General features: G+C 40.1%; 1 protein-coding gene across 1 annotated transcript in view; it reads left to right on the top strand.

Annotated features, from left to right (window-relative positions):
• The window catches only part of col4a3 (collagen, type IV, alpha 3), a 40926-nt gene that overhangs the window by 10059 nt on the left and 9198 nt on the right, over positions 1-21669 (top strand). The window contains 38 exon segments of the mRNA XM_042486082.1: positions 408-452; positions 585-629; positions 1631-1693; positions 2621-2674; positions 2776-2802; positions 4232-4306; positions 5040-5102; positions 5201-5236; positions 6340-6387; positions 8124-8198; positions 8418-8462; positions 8626-8688; positions 9206-9250; positions 9546-9599; positions 9684-9725; positions 10202-10250; positions 10253-10282; positions 10439-10474; positions 10850-11014; positions 11663-11755; positions 12023-12118; positions 12659-12729; positions 13643-13831; positions 14067-14235; positions 15706-15798; positions 15901-16005; positions 16100-16194; positions 17219-17369; positions 17446-17559; positions 17719-17859; positions 17862-17885; positions 18057-18146; positions 18235-18369; positions 19576-19674; positions 19827-19916; positions 20130-20269; positions 20798-20924; positions 21081-21161. Coding sequence (XP_042342016.1) covers positions 408-452; positions 585-629; positions 1631-1693; positions 2621-2674; positions 2776-2802; positions 4232-4306; positions 5040-5102; positions 5201-5236; positions 6340-6387; positions 8124-8198; positions 8418-8462; positions 8626-8688; positions 9206-9250; positions 9546-9599; positions 9684-9725; positions 10202-10250; positions 10253-10282; positions 10439-10474; positions 10850-11014; positions 11663-11755; positions 12023-12118; positions 12659-12729; positions 13643-13831; positions 14067-14235; positions 15706-15798; positions 15901-16005; positions 16100-16194; positions 17219-17369; positions 17446-17559; positions 17719-17859; positions 17862-17885; positions 18057-18146; positions 18235-18369; positions 19576-19674; positions 19827-19916; positions 20130-20269; positions 20798-20924; positions 21081-21161 — 3163 coding nt within the window.

Here is a 21669-nt window from a genome sequence, read left to right on the forward strand (position 1 = left end):
AAACATAAAGCAAAAGAAAAATGAGCAAACATGATGACTTAGGTGTACACTTAGGTGTACTGATGTGTACTTAGGTGTACTTAGATGTACAGTTTTGATATATTATTTTAGACATTTTTTCTTTATCGTGTGTTTCATACATAGATATATGTAGTTCTTTTATTGTAAATTCTGCATTTATTCAGTTAACTATGAGCAATTTTCCTGCCAAGCTGCTGATTGCCTTTTTCCCTTGTTTTTGAAAGAAATGTTATTATTATTATTATTAGTAATAATAATAATAATATTATTAGTAATAATAATAATAATATTATTATTAGTAGTAATAATAATTATTATTAGTAATAATAATAATGAGAATAAATACTGCGTACAGTGATGTTTTTGTTGTTTTTTTTTGTCCTCAGGGTGAGCAGGGACCAGCAGGAAGTTCAGGACTGAAAGGCTCTCGAGTACGACTGACGATGACGATGATTTTAATATCTTCAGCACATTTTAGACACATTTATCCAAATTCCATCAATACAGATTTGGAATCTTTATTAAGGATCGCCTCATGAAGGCCTGTTTTTTGTGTTCTTCAGGGTCTTCCAGGAAAACCAGGTTTTCCAGGACCTCCAGGATTGCCGGTAAGAACCATCACATAACATTTAGATAACATAAAGAATGTAAACAGAGAAAAGAGAGAATTTAGAGCGCAGAGATCGTTTAGATTGTGATCGAGCTCTTTACGTCTCCACACCGAAAAATCTTTTTTTAAATATTTTATATCATATAAATATATATACATATTTTGCTAGAACAGCATTTAATTTTCAACGTGTTTATTATCATTACTTTTATATAATTTTATCATTTTTCGGTACAATATTACATTTTATTTGTGTATTATTGTGATATGTCACTGCAGTCCTAGTTTAGCTATGTAGAGCAACAGGTTGTAACAGGTTTCTGGAAAAAAATGATGATGATAATAATGATAATAATAAATAATAATAATAAATAATAATAATAATAATAAACTGCCATCTTTTTTCAAGTTTAAAAAATCTAATTGTTGACACAGTTAAATACAAAATTGAAAAGATTTACATTGCAAAAAGAGCTCCATTTTTCCATCAACTAATGACTTTTGCTAATTTAAATTCTGGATTTTATGTCATTATTTTTCTATCTTTTTTTTTTTTTTGCACCTTTTGTTTGCACTTTTGCAATTTTTAATGGTGTTTTTTTATTTTGAAATATTTTAATAATTTAGCAATTAATTTGACTTTTATATCGTATCTCTTTACTCTCTTTGAACTGCCCTGTTGTATGAAATGTGCCATTGAAATAAGGCTTGAGTGTTTGAAATAAAAGCGCGTGGAAAAGTCATATAGGTTTAAATTGTCTTCACGTATTCTTGCAAAACAAAAATAAAATAAATTAAAATAAAATAATAAAAAAAAAAGTCAAATCTAAATCTAAGTATTCTAAATTTAAATGAGCCCTTAAAATCTGTAAAAAAAAATTAAATTTAAAAAAAATTCAAAGTTGTACGGTGAGAATATTTCAAATTTTTTTCATCTGAAAATCCATGACACTTCAACAACATTGTTGTCTGTGTGTTTTTTTTGTTTGTTTTTTGTAGGGACTCCCTGGACATGAAGGACCAATCGGCAAACCAGGACTCCCAGGATGCAATGGGACAAAGGTACTGTTTATCTGGCAGATCATCGCTATCGCAAAAGCGGACAGAAAGATACACTCGTGCATCATCTGCAAAGAGATTTAAAGCCTTCTGGTGATGTGACTGATGAAAAAAAATGAAAAGCTGCAGTCGATCCCTGAGGAACGATGAAAATTATGACGATGAAATTATACTACAGTTTCTATCTATTGTCAGATATAAACTCATTATTCGTACTTTCAAAATTATTTAAATTTACAGATTTATTAGAATTTTAAAAGCCACAAATAATGTTATAGGCTAAAAATAACCAGACAAAAATTTAAAATTGAACAGTGCAGGCTATAGTTCAAAGACAGGAATCCTTAAAAAGTCTTAAAAGGCATTGCATTCATATATCCAATATTAAGGCCTTAATTGGTATTAAAATGGCTTAAATTAATCTTTAAAAAATCTTTAAAAAAGCTCAGACAAAGGGAGTAGGATTTAACACATTTTTTTATTTTTGATGCTGCATTGTAAAATCTCAAAAATATTGGTAACGTCTATTTAAAAAAAAAAATATATATATATATATATATATATATATATTAAAGTCTGAGTGGCACTAAAAAAGTCTTAAAAATCCCAAAATATCACCTGCTGTGAGCTGCAGGAACCCTGAAGGAGAAAATGTAGCTGTCAGGAGTGGAGCCGTGAAACAGGATTTTCAGCAGGGATGAAGAGTTACTCTTTATTTATCTGGTTACTAAATATTTATTTCATCATTTACCTTCATGCTCATCATATTCCAAAACTTTCAAGGCTGTTACCTTAAACACAGCAGCACAAGGTTACCATTTTAATGGCTGTAATCCTGGGAGTGAATGACTTTTTGAAGCTCTGCTGAGACAGAAATCGCCTGACCTCGTCCTCACAAACATGACTGATGTCCTGATTTGTGTCTTTCAGGGGGACGTTGGTTACCCAGGGTACCCTGGAGCTCCAGGACCCGTCGGCCTACAAGTAAGCGAAGCTGGATGCTGGGAAAAACATTTTAATCACTGTAGACTGAAGCTAAACGAGGCTAATTTGGAGCTGAAGCTAACGGTGTTCGTGTGTTTCAGGGTCGACCAGGACTGCGAGGGGCAAAGGTGAGAACACACACACCTGAACACAGAAAATGTCTCCATAAAACCCAAAACTCCAGTTCTTCACCCAAATTTTCAGATTTTGTGGTATTTAACCCTTTAGTGACCGTTTGTCTCATTTTAGTCTCTTTTCTTCTTCCTGTTGTGATAACTGTGTGTGTGTTGATGCATGTGTCCTAAATGTAGTCCAGATTGTGTATTTGAGTGTAATCAGTGAATTTGCAGCTCAGCTCCTACAATAAGTCTAAAATACACTGTGGAAACTAAATAGTTACATTCAGACTGTTCAGGTCCAAAAATGCTCCATTGAAACCCATTCAAACTGACATTTTTGATCCCACAGCCATCAGAGCAGAAAAACAGGACTTGTATTATTTCTGGGTGTCATTCTGGGCTTTTGACTCTGAATTTGTCATTTTGACTATTTTCCACCTGATGAGGTCATTTTGACCATATTTGGCATATGGAGGAAATACATGCTATTTCCACTAGGTGACCTGTCACAGTCAATGTAGCTGCTGATCACTGACATATCCCAGACTGTCAGCAGCTACACTCACACACTGACATATCCCAGACTGTCAGCAGCTACACTCACACACTGACATATCCAGACTGTCAGCAGCTACACTCACACACTGACATATCCCAGACTGTCAGCAGCTACACTCACACACTGACATATCCCAGACTGTCAGCAGCTACACTCACACTGACATATCCCTGTCAGCATACACTCACCACTGACATACTGTCAGCAGCTACACTCACACACTGACATATCCCAGACTGTCAGCAGCTACACTCACACACTGACATATCCCCAGACTGTCAGCAGCTACACTCACACACTGAGGAGGAGGACACTAAAATAATTCATTTGTGTTTTTTGTTTTAATCTAACATCATAGTTGCATCATGAAAAAATAACAGGTTAAAAAATATCAGATATTGTTTTCTATTCTCATTGATTTATGTTTTTGAACCAACATCAGTCCTAATCATAAATATTAAATGTTCATTAATTTTCAGAATTTTACAGTCTGAATTTGAAAAGCACATTTTGTGTTCAGATTGGTATGAGTATTTGAGTATTAAATATTTGACACTACACAAAAAAATAATGTATACAAATCAGTGTTTCTGCTATCATCATTTTTTTTAAATCTGCAAAAACCTGATATTTAAAGGGTTAAAATTAAAATGAATGTATATTTGATATGTCAAGATATGTCAAAATATACTCAATGAAAGTGGAAAATAATATTAATCTATAATATTTTTTAGAGCTTGGTTTTAAAAAGTGCATTTTGTGTGCAGAGCGATTCGAGTGTGTGTGATGTCAAAGCGGGTCCTAAAGGGTTAAATCACAAAAGTTATTTTTCTGGTATCACGACTGAAACACATTTATCTGTTCTGTTTCTGCATTCAGGGAGACTCGTACATCTTTCCCGTCACTCAGGATATTAAAGGAGCGCCGGGACCTCGAGGACCAGACGGAGAAAACGTTGGTGTTCCTCAGTCTGTGAAACATCGTCAGTTAATGCTCACGTTTAGAAAATCACACCCTTCGTATCCAGAAGTGTCCTTCTGCCGTCTGGACGTTTTTAGTTGTTGAAGATCGACTCACGTCAGTTTTGAAAAAAATAATCCGTATCTGCAGAAATTAATTTAAGAATGATTTCTGGCCTTACCTTTTTTTTCTTGTCAAAGTGAGAAAAACATCAGCCCCAATCTGAAATATTTCTTCTTTTTTTGCACAATAAATGAATATTAAATTGATTATTTAATTGTGTTGAATTTTGAAAATTTGATTGGACGTTCTAATTTTATTTAATTTCATTTCATTTTTTGGATTTTTTAATTTGAGCATGCTTTTTGAATGTGAATTTTTCCACTACAACAGCGTAAAGTGATCGATAACTTCAGATGATAAATTAACCTTTTACATTTTCAATCTTACATTCATCAAAATCATGTCCACTTAAAATATTTAATTTTGAAGACTTGATGGATGTTCTAGTTTTATTTTATTTTATTGTATTTTATTTTACGGAATGATAATGACCCATGTGTACGAGCTTTTTAAGGCAAAATTGTCCCGACAGCCGCATAAAGTGAATCATTTTAGAGAAAAAACTTTATCGGTTTTGGTTAATGGACTCTCTTAATTAGCTGGTACAGATTGTCCTCTGATTGGCTGATGGAGCGTGTGCTCTGATTGGCTGCTTGTGTTGCAGGGGCTGAGTGGAGATCCAGGTGAACCGGGCCTGCCAGGACCGCCGGGATCCCCCGGACTTCCTGTACGCTTCCGATCTTAAACCGTGGAACTTTACTGACACGTTTTCAGAGATAACGTTTGGACAGACTGACCTCAGCTGTTTTTGTTTTTGTGTCTCAGGGGAGTCCCGGGCAGTCGGGGTTAGCGGGAGAGAAGGTCAGCGCGCCAAAAACTGATCCGAGAGCAGTTTGTGTCCTCGGACCTGAACAGTGACATAAATCTTTTCTTTCATCTCTCTTTGACTCGTGAAATCTTTTTCTTTTTTCTTAAACCGCCGTTACAAGCTCCCAAAATACGACACACTCCCGACTTCATCTCCTCTCCGTCCGTATCGCCTTCAACAACCGAAAATCATGTTCACAGTATTAGTATTAGCACGAGTTTAAATCACTTTGCACAAGTTCATATATTGTTTGCAAAAGTACTCTTTTTTTTTTTTTTTTTTTTAAAGGGCAGTTTTTTTAAACACTTTTGGTGATTTTTTTCTTTAAAAATGTTTTTAAGAAGTTCTATTATTATTATTATTATTTTACATTTTTAAAATTTGTTTTTTTTCTTTTATAATTATTTTGGCAATTTAAAAAAAGGAGCTTTTTCTTCAAGAATTGCTAAATTTTTTTTGTTTTGTTTTTTTGAAAGAAAACAGTTAGGCAGGGTTTTTTGTAAGGTTTTTTTTTAAAAAGTTTTTGGTGACTTGTTTTCTCCGATTCTCCTTTCTTAAACATTTTTTAGTAATATGTTTTTTCTTAAAAAATGATTTTTGGCAATTTGTTTTTTCTTTTTAAAAACTTTTGCCAATTATCATTTATGCATTTTTTTTTAGATTGAATGATATGATACAATAAGATGCGATACGATGACATACAATGTGAAAACTTCAAACCAGTTAATATATTTTTGTACAAGATGACATTATGTTTGCGTAAGTTAATATCTATAAAAAATGTATATATATTATATATATGTATATATGTATTTTTTAGTACAAAGTAAGTAAAGTACAAGTAAATATATTTTTCACACAAGTTTCACACAATGGCCTGTTAGCACAAGGTGATTTTTGCACAAGTTAATATCCTGTTTGCACCACATAAAGTGTTTTCTCTGGACTTTTGGAGATCTGTTCTCACACGTTCAGGTCTTTATGTTCAAAACATTAAAATCTCGGTGGATAATCTGATCTAATCTCCACCGAATGTTTGAAAGCGTCCTGTTTTTGTCATGTGACCTCAGTCCTGATGATGCTGTGTTTGTTTCAGGGTCAGGAGGGTCCCAGTCCGGTCATCCCGGGTCCCCGGGGACAGAGGGTGAGCTAACGGCTAACGCCAGTCACATGACATGATTATAACGTGAGCAGACGTGTGTGATTTTAGACTGACATTTCTTTGAAACACATCATCACCACCATCACCATCACCACCCCCCCCACCATCACCATCACCATCACCACCATCACCAAATCCCTTCACCATCATCCCTCCATCACCACCATCACCATCCATCACACCATCACCATCACCATCACCATCATCACCATCACCATCACCATCACCATCACCACCACACATCACCACCATCACCATCACCATCACCATCACCATCACCACCATCACCATCACCATCACCACCATCACCACCATCACCAATCCCATCACCACCATCACCATCACCATCACCACCACCACCATCACCACCATCATCACCACCATCACCATCACCATCACCATCACCATCATCACCATCACCATCACCACCATCATCACACCAAATCACCACCATCACCATCACCACCATCACCATCACCACCATCACCATCACCATCCATCACCATCACCATCACCATCACCATCCACCACCATCACCATCACCATTCACCATCACCACCATCACCTATCACCATCACCACCATCACCATCACCATCACCATCACCACCATCACCACCATCACCATCACACCTCACCATCACCACACATCACCATCATCACATCACCATCACCATCATCACCATCACACCATCACCATCCCCACCATCACCACATCACCATCACCATCACCATCACCATCACATCACCATCAACCATCATCACCATTCATCACCACCCCATCATCCCCACCATCACCATCCCACCATCACCATCACCATCACCATCACCATCATCACCATCACCACCATCACCATCTCCATCACCATCTCATCACCACCATCACCATCACCCATCACCATCACCCATCACCACCACATCACCATCCCATCATCACCATCACCACCATCACCATCACCATCACCACCATCACCCATCACCATCACCATCATCACCATCACCACCATCACCATCATCACATCACATTTCACCATCATCCCACCATCACCCTCACCACCATCACCATCACCATCACCATCACCACCATCACCATCACCATCAGCATCATCACCATCATCACACCATCACCACCATCACCACACCATCACCATCATCACCATCACCACCATCATCACCACCATCACCATCACCATCACCACCATCACCATCACCATCACCATCACCATCACACCATCACCACCATCACCATCACCACCATCACCATCACCATCACCATCACCATCATCATCATCACCACCACCACCATCACCATCACCAACATCACCATCATCACCACCATCACCATCACCATCACCATCACCATCACCACCATCACCATCACCACCATCACCATCACCACCATCACCAACATCACCATCATCACACCACCCATCACCATCACCATCACCATCACCATCACACCATCACCATCACCATCACCATCACCATCACCATCACCATCCATCACACCATCACCATCACCATCACCATCAACCATCATCATCATCACCACCATCACCATCACCACCATCACCATCACCATCACCATCACCATCACCATCAAACATCACCATCATCACCACCATCACCATCACCACCATCACCATCAACATCATCACCATGAACATCACCATTATCACCATCACCATCATCATCACCATCAGCTGTGTTTGGTTGCCAGGGTGACCGTGGCCCACCAGGGATCCCGGGACAGAAGGGAATTAAACTGTACGCAGAAGGACCCAAAGAACTGAAGGTCTGTCCGTCTGTCCCTCTGTCTCTCTGTCTGTCTGTCTTTATGTGTGTGTGTGTGTGTGTTTGTGTGTGCGTGTGTGTGTGTGTGTGTTTGTGTCGCGATCCTGCCTTTAAAAATTTGTGATATGATATTTCTGTCGTATCGCCCGCCTCTACTTTAAAGTAAAGGATCTGCATTCAGCTGCTGCCGGTTTGATGTTTCTGGTTTTTTATGTTTCAGGGGGAACCAGGTGAAGTTGGATTCAAAGGCTGTCAAGGACTTCCTGTAAGTCAAAGCTGTCTCACAGTTGGACAGCCTGTCCGTCTGTGTCTTTCTCACAGAATCATTCTCTCAGCTAAGAAAACCATGTTTAATATTGTTAAATATTGTGTAATTGACTTTTTTTGGTTGTTATCAGAGTGATGTGTGTGTTGGTTTTCCTCTCCAGGGTGTGCCTGGGAAGGTCGGGGTTAAAGGAGGAAAGGGCGGGCGAGGAGATCCTGGTTCCCTGGTGAGACAGAGAGACTCCAGGAGACTTTCACTTGATGAAAATTAAAGTCTAGTCCTCAGACATGTGGCGGCTCTCTCTAGCTGAAAACGAGTCAAAGGGCGCGTTCAGCGAGTCATTCGACACTGAAGAATGATGATTGGACGCCACCTTTTTGCCCCTTTAAAGAATATGACATGATGAAAAAGGCGATGCGCAACTTGACAAAAATTGCCCCACAAAAAATAGTATATATATAATATATATATATTATATAATAATAATGTAGAATTGTATTGCAGAATTATTGCCCTTTTAAACATTATTTTTCCAAGAAAAATCTAAAATCTAAAATAAAGACATACATTTTTATGGAGAGGCTTTAATTTTATATTTTTCTTATTTTTGGGTTGTTTTCTTTTATTTTTTATTTTTATCTTTCAGTTGTATTTAATTATGAATGCTTCACAGTGTTTGAAACAAGCATATGTAAAAAAAAAAAAAAAATCCTGGTTTAACATGTTTGCTGTTTGTGTTTCAGGGTAAACCGGGGAAGGACGGCGTCCCGGGAGAGCTGGGAGAACCGGTAACATGCTGAGCTAACTGATCACATGCAGACAGCCTGTAATACCAGAACGTGTTCGTTCAGACTCCAAAAACTGATCACTGATCAGCTGGAGAAACTACATGAACCCTCAGGGACCATTTGCTGCATTTCACACACTTTTCTTCTTCCTGTTGTGATAACTGTGTGTGTGTTGATGCATGTGTCCTAAATGTAGTCCAGATTGTGTATCTGAGTGTAATCAGTGAATTTGCAGCTCAGCTCCTACAATAAGTCTAAAATACACTGAGGGTTAACTTGAGCTGTGTGTGTGCAGGGCGAGCCAGGGGATCGTGGGTACCTCGGCCCTCCAGGTATCGATGGAGCCACGGTGCGTACTGTATGAGGAGCAGGAAGTATTACTGCAGCAGTACACGCAGTACTGTGTGACAGTGTTTGTGATGTGTGTTTTCAGGGAGAGAAAGGGGAGCGAGGTTTTCCAGGTCTGCCCGGAGAGGTGAGTCTGGACTCATCGTTTCATTTATGGATTTTTTTTGTTTTTGTGCAAATGTTGATTGACAGCAAGGACGGGCGATTCTGCCCGAATAAGATACGCACTCGTCTCAAGTCGTCACATGTTGCCGCTTCACAGAAGACTTCTGCGTCTACACATCACGCTCCAGGTTTCTGTGTGTGTCTGCTGCTGACGCTCCGACACAAACACATGGTGGGATGATGCTGCACAGGGTTATACTAGGGCAACAAAAGCACATGGCAACCAGCGCCCGGAAGTCAAAATCACTGCAGAGACGGTGGTATTTGGCGGCTGTGGAACGAGAACGTGCAGGAATATCCAAAGCAGGACCGTGTGAACTGAACTGACTTCATTTCGGAGGCTTGCGTCGTTCAGACGGGGTCCTTAAAGAAGGGGGCGGGGCCAACAGTATACAGGCCAGTCTTCATGTTAACTACTTGTTTGTGTTTTTTAATCAGATGGTTTGGAAACACATTTTCCTGAAGGGCCAGCCTGGTGTCGCGGGGCCCGCGGACCCACAGGAGTGCCAGGAGAACAAGGTATCACAGAGACACACATGAAGAGTTAAAAAAAGTTATATTTGTTTAGATTTTTATCGTTTCAAAGCCTGTTTTGGATCAGATTTATGGTGTGATGTTTTGTCTGCGTAGTCGATTCCTCGGACAGTAACGTTCTTCTTCTCTGCTTTCTTTAAGGACTCATTGGATTTCCTGGACTGCAGGGCGAGTCAGGTACACCTCTGTTTTCCCTCAGCCTCATCTGTGAAAAAATAACATCCAGTTATAATAACTGTAAATAAGGGTGTTGTTTTTTTACATTTTCCAAAAAAAAATGTCCAAATCAATACATTTTTTTTGCAATTTGCTTGTTGCCTCCCCCCTCATATTTTTCAAAAGAAATCAAACCAATTACAAACTTGCGAAAAATAACATAATAATAATAATAATAATAATAATAATAATAATAATAATAATAATACAATAATAATAATAATAATAACAATTATTTATTATCATAAATAAAGAAAAAAAGTGTTTCAAGACGTGATTTAAACTCTGATTAAATCAAACACAGCTCACAGTGATTATTGTTCCTTTTCTCTCAAGGTGTGGGGATCACTGGTCCACCCGGCCCCCAGGGGCCACCTGGCTCGAGTGGACCCAAAGGAGAGCCAGGAGAGCCGGGGCCCCTCATCGCTGGGCCCCCGGGAAAGACTGGAGTCCCAGGAGGTCCTGGAGTTGCAGGAGAACCAGGAGAACCGGGAATACCAGGTGACGGAGGGTTTGAGTCGTCTGTGCGAACACTTTCACAGTCAAATTCATTTTCAGTTTCACACTTTCTCTGAAGATCTGAGGACTCAGACTATAAAAACCTCGGAGACTCTTTTAGGACTCTGAATTTACGCACCATTTAACCCTCTGAAACCTGGAGATTTCTTTAAGCGTCAGATTTCTTGTGCGTTGTGACACCTTTAACAAGCTGTGTGACGCTTTGAAACCAGAGCAAACAGATTTGATTTCTGTCAGAAACATGCAGGAAAAAAAACACAATGACCAGCCTGGCGAGAGGATTTAGAAAAGTATGACAATAAAAATAAAATTACCAACCAATTAGTCCCCCCCAACAAAAAAAATATATATACAAATACACACACACACACATATATATATATATATATATAATATATATATATATATATATATATATATATATATATATATATTTCCTATCTTTTTAAAAAAAAAAAATTCAGGCAATTATCTTGGGACTGGTTCCAGTTTCAGGGATCGGTTTCCGGAAAGATGTGGATTAAAGATGTCAGCTCACCTGGTCCGGCTGGTTTAGCAGGAAAACTGGAAGCATCCGCCTTCCAAAACCTCCCAATCTGTCCGAGTTCATTCGTGTCTTCTTTTTGGCAGATTTCCTGCCGGGAGACGTCGGTTCTCCAGGAGCTAAAGGTCTAAAAGGCCCGGTGGGATTTCCTGGAATCAGAGGGGAGGAGGGACGGACGGGTGAGTTACGGTTTTTTATTTCATGTTGTTATTCTGACAGTTTTAGCTTTTGTATTACAGTTTTCTTGTGTTAAAACTACAGTAATCTGTAAATTCCACAAAAAATACCATTATTTCAGCATATTTCAGCATATTCTTACTTTAAAACGAACAGTTTTGTTTGGTGCAGCACTTTATAAAATATTAATGTTTTATGACGTCATGATCTTACAGCACTTTGCTGTTAATTTTACAGACATTTTTAACAGTGTGCTTGTCGTTTGTCAGGTGAGAAGGGGGAGCTGTGCTCCAACTGTCGGGTTATTTCTGGCCCCCCAGGACCTCCAGGTAAACCAGGCGAGCCAGGTGAAGACGGGGTACCAGGTAAGTAGTTACCAAAATAGAAGTAGTTTTTTTTATTTTTTTTTTTATTTACCTAATTTCCTAAAAGTCATCAAAGAGGGTCACAACATGAAGCTTAAAGGACGGATACATCTCAGAAAATGAGAATATCATGAAAAAGTGATTTTTTTTCTTTGTAATTTATTTAAAAAGGTAAACTTTCGTATTTTTTATATTCATTACATGTAAATCGAGATATTTCAATTTTTTTTTGTCTTAATTTTGATGATTACGGCTTATAGCTCATGAAATCAGAAAACCAGTAACTCAAATTATTAGAATATTTCCTAAGATCGTTCCAAAAATGATAATGTAGCGTGACATGGAGGGTCGGAGTTTTGGTCGTGGATTTTCTGAGATGCACCTAAATTACATGATCAAACAACAAATCCAATGATCTCAGCTTTAACTGTAAGTGATTTTTTCCCATTGTTATAAAATCATTAAACTTTAAACACGGTATCCGATCCAGACTCAGGTGATGTTCACCTGCATGTCTCTGTGATGTCGCTCTGTTTCCAGGATCAGGCGGTTTTCCAGGACCCAAAGGTAACAAGGGGGTCAAAGGTGTCACAGGCCCACCTGGCCCGCAGGTGAGCTCCATCTTCAGCTCCATAAACTCGTCCGTCACAGACGATATCTGTCCATTTCAGTCACACGATCTACGATCTACGGGTCACATGCAAGAAATGATAAACAGACCAACTTTCGCTTATTTTTTTTTGTATCCAGGATTTGTTCTTATTTTGCTGTTAACCTTTCATTTTTTGGGATTCAGCGATGACGCAAGCTGGCAGTTTCCGCCCACCATGGCTCATCAGAAATATTCCTCATGGATAATTCCTGATCAGGATTTCCACATTCAGTCTTTAAATATGCAGCGATGTTTCAGACAGAGAGGATTTTAACCCCAGACCTCACAGCAGAGGAGGAAACTGCTCAGCACTGACCTTTACGTCATCTCAGGGCTTAAAAAATGACCCGACACAATGTTCACCAGCATACAAACCCCCGAATTTTTTTTTTTTTTCAAGTTGAAAAGGCAGATACAAACACATACACGTAACAATGGCTCTGCACGGACTACCACTGCTTTATTTATTAATTTCATTCACTGGAAGCCCCTCGGGGAGGCGTGGGAGGGTTAGACGGGATCAATACCTGCAAAATCTGTAAAACATACGGACATACGTATATGGACGAGTTGCAGCAATGCAGATGTGATTTATTAATAAACTTTGCACAAAACGAAATAAAAATTTGATCAAAAAAAGAACAGTGTACCACTGAAGGGTTTCACATATGTTGAGCTGAATTATTCTAACCAATGAGAGCGCTGCATGTCCAACCGTCCAATCAGAAAAGAAAACAACAGATTCTGGTGGAGAGCTTTCTGATTGGACGGTCAGATTGTACCTCAGGTGTGATTTTTTAAATTTATTTTAGTTAAAAAAGTACCGTGTTGAAATGCCTCATCATTCTCTCTGTCTGTTGTTTTGTCCTTAGGGCCCCTTTGGTATCCCCGGCCTCCCGGGGCCCCCGGGGCCTATCGGTGACCCTGGGATCATGCAGCGGGTGGGGCAGAAGGGGGAGGACGGGGACCTGGGGGAGCCAGGAACGCCGGGTTTCCCGGGAAAAGATGGAGCTCGAGGACTGACGGGACGGAGAGGTGTTCTGGGACAGAAAGGAAACCCTGTGAGTACCATCCAGAGTCCAGACTGAGGGGGGGTGACCAAAAACACTGAGACCTGAGACACAGCAGTCGAAATATTACAAAATAACCGACCAGAGAACAAACACTTTTTATCCGTGGAGGCGTTATGTGACCCGGACCGTCTGTTCTGTGGAAAGACGTCACAGCGGGGTCTTTGATTTTGCACCAATTTTATTCTCGTATTTCATGGCTTTGTTTCTCTTTAATGCTGCTCAGGGGCCGCCGGGTTCAAAAGGCGAGAGGGGCCCGCTAGGGGAGACTGGTCCCAGAGGACTAACGGGACAGATGGGACCTCCGGGACCACCTGGAATCGGGGCTCCGGGACCTCCAGGACCTAAGGGCAACGTGGGAGTCTTGGGACAGCGAGGAGATCCTGGAAAACCAGGTGAGAGACTGCAGGAGGTCACTACGAGCCGACAACAGAGGCCACGATCAGACGAGAGCGTCTCTTAACTGTCATTACATAACTTTGTAATGACACACCATAGAAGAAGACCGGTACAAACAACCAAGACGACGACGGCGAACACGAGAACTGACAGCAGTAATAACCTCAGCGGAGTCAGCAGCACCAACCGTTGGCAGGCCGCCATTGTTGTTATTGTTTTCCTCCTGCTCGCCGTGGCCGTGACGTTACAGTTCTCCCAGGATCCGTGCATTTCCAGTTTCCATGGCGACAAAAAGATTACACTCCGGATCCCAGTTTTAAAAAGTTTGCGTTTTTAGGACCCCAAAATTCCGTCGTCGTGTGAACCAAAGGCCAAACCGCCACTAAAGTTTAATGTTTCATGCAATAACCGTTACCGTGGAAACACCTGTCTTCCACCAACATGGGACCAGTTCCATCCTGGTTCCAACACCTAAATCTGAACTGTTCAGAACATTTCCACATAAAATGAAATGGTCCAGAACCCAGAAATTTGGTTTTGTCACAATTGTTTGCCTTTGTTGCATAATGCAACGGCCTCCGTTAACAACCAATCACTGACAGCGACGGTTCTGCTCTGAGAGTTACTCACATTTTATGAATGAGTCCCACTGTATGTAGTGCACAGCACGCACCAACAGAGCTCAGTCTCTGCTGGTGGATCAGGCAGCTGAGCTGAAAGACTCAGCGGCACCTGGTGGTGGAGGGAGAAGTTACAGGACTGTAACCAGCCGGCGGCCAGCAGGCGGAGAGAGAGACCGTGTGGGTACAACAGCACATTTTTACATCAAACTCGGTGAATTTAGGTTTTATTTTGACCAAACCGGAGCTGGTGATTGTTGACTGGCTGACTAGATTACTAACAAGAGTAACCTAGATGGTTTGGGTGAGATTTATTTTGTTTTGAATAAATAGTGTTTTATGGCGAGTTAACGTCAGTCTTCAGAGAAAGTTGAATTAAAAAGGTGTACAGTTTTGTTTATCCGTTATATTTTAATATAATATTACTTTTACTAACATTTCTATCGTTATTTATTAGTAAGAAACACATGGGTAAAGGCAGCACACCGACACCGTCATATACCGTGTACCGCGATGAAACTAAGCCGAGGTCCATTTTGTTTTTTTGTTTTCTTTTTGGGGGAAGGGGTTAAATGGAACAAAAGTTTGCAGGTACAGGTTATTCGTTTATTCTATAACTATTCTCTTCTGTTGTGGATTATTCAGCGCCTTCTGTTGGTGACGCATCCTCGATGACAGTGGTTCAGCGTAAAATTCGTGGAAACGTTGGGCCGGTTTTGCTGGATTTCTCGAAGGTTACACGAATCCTGAACAGAACCAGTTAAAGAACCGTCGCTGATTTTGTGGAAAAAGGGAAAAATGTGATTCAGACACACCAACAATCACCTTCTTTCTTTGCTCATTCAGGCGAAAAAGGTTCTCCAGGTGAAATCAGAACCTCTCTAGGAGACCCAGGACAGAAAGGAGAGAAAGGTTTAGCCGGAAACCCCGGACCTGAAGGTGAGACGGGTCGACCTGCTGTATTTTAAGTATTTTAAAAACAGATTTAAGAGCCAAAAAACAAAAATCTTTCCATAAAAATCACGTTATTTGTGGTCTCAGGTGTGACAGGATTTCCAGGTGCTCCAGGAGTTGTTGGTCCAAAGGGGGAAAGAGGAGATGTCGGATTTTCAATCCAGGGGCCTCCAGGCTTCCCAGGGGTCAAAGGTCTGATTTCTGAATATGTCGAATAAAACAGCCAGCTGACGGTTTAATGAAGATGATAAATAACAGGAACACATTTTTTTTTAATTTTAATTAGGACTCAAGGGTCCTCTGGGGGCTCCAGGTTTACCAAGTTTTGGTATCAAGGGTCGGGCAGGGCCATCAGGTCCCCCAGGGATGCCGGGCCCCAAGGTAACGTGGACTCATCCAGAGAGAAAGTCAAACATAGAGACAGTAAAAAGTTTGGACAGAACACAGAAAAATGAGGATCTGATACGTGTTGATTCACACGTATGTAAATGACATCGACCACACGGACCACCGAACGAGCTTGCAAGCAAAACACTAATTACAGAGCACGTTTGACAACGCAGGCACGAAACAAAGTCATTACCTGTCCTCAAAAGTGATTCAAATCCATTAAAAATAATTTTAAAAAATACTCACAAAATAATAATGGAGAAAAAAAACAATAAAAGATACAAAGATGTGAGTCAGAACCAATTAAATTTTAAAAAATTAAATAAATTGATAATACTAAAAGTAGACCATTAAAAGAGGATAGTGCATGTCAATAAAAATAAATAAAATAACCAAACCAATAGAATAAATAAGATAAATAAAAATAAGACAAAATAATGGATAAACCAATAAACCACCAACGTTAAGACCAAAAAATAAAATAAAATAGCACATACTAAAAAAGGTTCTTTTTTAAAAATGAAGTGTGAATAATAATAATAATAATAATAATAATAATAATAATAATAATAATAATAATAATAATAATAATAATACACTTTATTTAAATGCACCTTTAAAAACACAGTTAGTTAAAGTTGTTTGTAATTAAATGAATGTATTTAATGACCAATAAAAACAGAATACACATGAAACAATGAAGCAAATAAAATCACTGAAAGGCAATTTTAAAGAAAGAATGAAGCTGATAAACACATTTACTGTAATTTACCGTCATGTTCACACTGTAGTTAGCCTTTTAACGTCACCACACTTTTTAACTGATTTGATTGTATTCCTTATATTCAAATAGTTCTTTATCTTTTGTCTGTGTGATGAAACAAGAAATAAAAAATAAATACACCTCAAAGACGTGATGTGAGATTTCGGTTCGGCTCGAGCTGAAACAAAGCTGTTGACACTGATGAACGTGGTGCAACAAAAAAACTGTCACATTTCCTGTGTGTGGTCACAGGGGGACAACGGTATCGGTTTCCCAGGTCAGCAGGGTCAGTCAGGCCCCCAGGGGGAAGATGGCTCTGTGGGGCTCCAAGGAAACCCCGGACCCCCGGGGCGAGATGGAGCTCCAGGACCTCCAGGACAAGATGGACCTCCTGGACCCAAAGGTAGCTCATTAAAAATCTGATGATTTGAGGCTGAAAACAGCCAAAGGGAACTTTAGTGACCTGAAGTGTCCCTCAGGTCGTCGAGGTCTGGACGGCGTCCCTGGTCCGGTTGGATTTGTTGGGCTGTGTTTACCAGGAGCTCCTGGACCTGAAGGAGAGCAGGGACAGATGGGTGTCATCGGATTCACAGGTAACATCTCTTTTGAGGATATTTCTCAGATTTCAGAACATTTCTTAGATTTAACAACATTTCTATTGTTTCAGGAAGTTTATAGGATTTTGGGAAATTTCTGAGATTGGGACAAGGATTTAAATCTTCCCAGTCCAACAGGTATCTTTTGTCTTGTAGGGACCCGAGGCCCAAAGGGTGTGCGAGGTGACCCTGGGCGGTCAGGCGTGGGAGTCCTTGGACCACAGGGGCCTTACGGGGCCCCTGGGTTTGATGGACCTCCTGGGCCAGTAGGAGAAGTTGGTCCAAAGGGCCTGAGAGGAGCAATGGGAAGCCAGGAAGCACAGGTAAGGAGGCGTGTCCACCCGCTCTTCTGTCGAAACCTTCTGATAAACATTTTGGCTCAAACTGAAATATCTTAACAGCCGTTGGACGAATTGTGATAAAATGAGGTTCAGCCTTTCGCATTCCCCTCAGCACGAACTTTAAAAACTTTATTGATCATATGTGTGTGTTAGGTCTCAGAGGGGACGTGGGTCCTCCAGGAGCACTTGGGAGGCCAGGGGATGATGGGAAGCCTGGAGAGACTGGACAGCCAGGACAGAAAGGTTTCATTATTCGACCAGTCAATCAATCGATTAATCAAACAGTTCGTTTTGTCCGACTGTAACTGTCCGTGACTTGTCTGTCTGTCAGGTCAAATGGGTGCAGACGGGATCAGGGGTTCTCAGGGGCCTCCGGGGCCTCAGGGGGACAGAGGAGACACTGGACCAAAAGGATTCCAGACGCCTGTGGAGATGTATGGAGATCCTGGAGAACCTGGAGAAGCCGGTACTCTTTTCATTTCCGTTTCAGAAGTCCTGAGAGGAACCGTGTCGGTGTCATTGTTCAGTTTTCAGTCAGTGTGACTCTTTAATCCTCAGCAGAAGATGTCCGCGGTGTCCTTCACAGCTCTACTCTGGGTCCCATTTTATTGCCAGTTTTGTTATTTTGACTTTGTCCTTCACGTATAAAGCTACAGCTACATTTGACAGGAAACAGAAGGAAACAGGTCAGCTGGCTTCATCCAAAGGTAATAGATAGATAGATAGATAGATAGATAGATAGATAGGTACTTTATTGATCCCGAGGGAAATTTAAGTAACCAGCAGCATATTTAAACATACAGAATAGAATATAGACCAATAAATATATAAGCAATATATACAGAGAAAAAGAGAGATGCAGAATATGCAAAAACGCAAGATATAAAAAACAACAATAAACAATAAAACAGTGCAATACCAGTAAAAACAGTGCAACAGTGCAAACAGTGTTTATCTGTATGAGGAGGAATTGAAGAGTCGTATGGCCTGTGGGACAAACGACTTCCTCAGCCTGTCAGTGGAGCAGGACAGGGACAGCAGCCTGTCACTGAAGACACTCCTCTGCCTGATGATGATGCCGTGCAGAGGGTGCTGGGCATTGTCCATGATGCAGAGCAGTTTGCTGAGAGTCCTTCTCTCTGCCACTGATGTGATCGAATAATAAAATGCATCTACCAATTTGTAGGTTGGGATGTTTCTAGGATTTCATAATGTTCCAAAGATTTGAGGACATTTCAAGAATTTAAGGATGTTTCTCTGATTTAGGACATTTCCTGGATTTAAGGATGTTTTTAGGACTTTAGGACATTTACAGGAATTTAGGACATTTATAGGATTTTAGGACGTTTCTAGAATTTCAGGATGTTTTCAGGACTTAAAAACATTTCAAGCATTGAAGGACATTATTTGGATGTGAAGATAGTTCAAACACTTACGGAAGTTTCTCTGATTGTTGGACATCTCTTTAAAGACATTTCTAGGATTTCAGGGCATTTCTTCACTTGGCACCTTGTCCAAATGTTGGGTGTCACTGGTGTAGGAGTATGTCAGACACAAAAAAATTGCAAACTTCTGCTTTTAGTCGTATGAGCTCCACTTGTAATAAATACAATTTCAGCGTGGTGTTCTACCTGTCTGTGACCTGTCTGTCTGCTTCCTGTCTCACCCTCAGGACCCACAGGTCTCACTGGTACTAAAGGAGAGAGGGGCCCCCTGGGGCCATCAGGAGCCGACGGCAGCAGCGGTAGACCTGGACGCAGCGGGCCACAAGGTGAACACAGCTATCTGAGCTGTCAGCGCTGTAGTTTCTCTTCCTGAGATCCACTGAAAACCTCAGACTGACTCTTTTCATGACAGTCAAAGTAAAAACCCCAAATCCTGAGTGACGAGTTTTTATTTACACGACTTTTAAATCACAAACAGGACTTCCTGGAGACGCCGGCAGAGATGGAGAGACAGGTCCTCCTGGTTCCTGTGGACTCAGCGGCAACCAAGGAGAGATGGGAAAACCAGGTAACTTCCCCCTTAAACCCAAACTGTGTCCCTGTAAACCTTTTTAAAAGACAAACGGGTTTGAAGAGAACATTTGAAGTTGTTTATATACTTTTAAAAATATCAGTATAAACTCTCAGAAACAGAATAGAAACTTTAGAAAGACAGATTTCACTTTCTGGGGCGATCTCTGTCTCTCTAGGTTTTAAGATTTCTCTGTTTTTTTCGGTCCAGGTGTTAAAGGGGAGAAAGGTTGTGCAGGGCCTTGTGGGGAACCTGGATCAGATGGAAAACCAGGACCAGGAGGACTTAAAGGTGCTAAAGGAGAACCAAGTCCACCTGGACCAGGATCTAAAGGATTTCGAGGAGAGAAGGTATCACATGTACACAGAGCACACAAGCATGACGAAGTAACCTTTTTTTTTTTTGCTTTACAAGTTTTACAATCAACAAAAAATCAACAAAAAAAACTTTTTTTAAAATCCCACTCAGATTAGAAACTCATGAAGTGAATAAAACAAAACTGAACAGCACTGAAATAAGAGTTATGAGTCACAAATATCCAAATCATGCTGGTATGCTGTATGCTGGCTGTATAATTAGTTGCAGAAAAGGTGCATAAGGTGCATGAAGTGTCAATATTTAATGAATATCCAACAATAAATTAACATTAATGCAGTTTAACCTGATATCCTTGTATGCAGATGACATTATGTATCCAGTGGTCGAAACCAGATTTTTTGTCTTTTTCTTTGTTAATGATGGTTTCTGTTTAATATATTATGCTTAATTTAACACATTGTAGATGTATTTATGACTCTGATTTGTTTTGTTATAAAGTGAAAAACTCCTTAAAAAACAAACAAACAATGAAGCGTCTCATCCGTCTTGATTTCTCTCAGGGGAATTCAGGGTGTTCAGGACCAACAGGTGTGAAGGGGGTACAAGGGGAAATTGGAAACGTTGGTCCTCCAGGAGACACTGGCCCCTGTGGCCCCAAAGGACTGTCTGGTCCCCAGGGATGCAGAGGTATGATCCATTACAGTTTGAGCATCATTATATTATAGCGAATGGTAGCGAATGGTGACTTTTTACAGCTTTTCCTCTGACATGAGCAGTGAAACTGACCCAGAACACTAAAGTTGTGAGACAGACAGATAAATAATGCCTGTCTGTCCATCTCAGGTCCTCCTGGGACTCCTGGTGAAAAGGGCTGTGACGGTCCTCCGGGGACAAATGGGCCCGTGGGACCCACCGGCCTCACGGGTACGTCAGCCAGTGTTACAGTATTCCATTAAAGTCACAGCTAAGAAAAAAAACAAAAGATTTTTTGCATATTTTATTTCCCTGTGGCTTCAATAAAATCAATTTTGACTTTTTAACAGATTTTTTCAAATACAGGACTCTAACAATTAAATTAAAATTCATTCATTCATCAATTGCTATTGCATTTAGTATTGTTTGAAATAAGCATTTTCTTTCAAATAACGATTAATCGATTGATTGATCATTCATATTACAGATTAATCGATTAAGAAAAGTGCGTACAATTTGCAACCCTAATGTCCATGCATGTATTCTAGATATTTACTACTCTGGAAACACCTCAGAAATTGTGAAAAAATTATACTGATATGCTTTCTTTCATCCAATATACAATGAAATAACATTTAATATATGGTTTTAACAACTGTGAATATTTATACTTTTTTATTTTTATGAATATTGTGAATTCATTCTTTTAGCATCACTACCTTTATAATAAAGGCCATAA

Source organism: Plectropomus leopardus, chromosome 5 (genome assembly GCF_008729295.1).
Source record: "Plectropomus leopardus isolate mb chromosome 5, YSFRI_Pleo_2.0, whole genome shotgun sequence".
Taxonomy (NCBI): Eukaryota; Metazoa; Chordata; class Actinopteri; order Perciformes; family Serranidae; genus Plectropomus; species Plectropomus leopardus.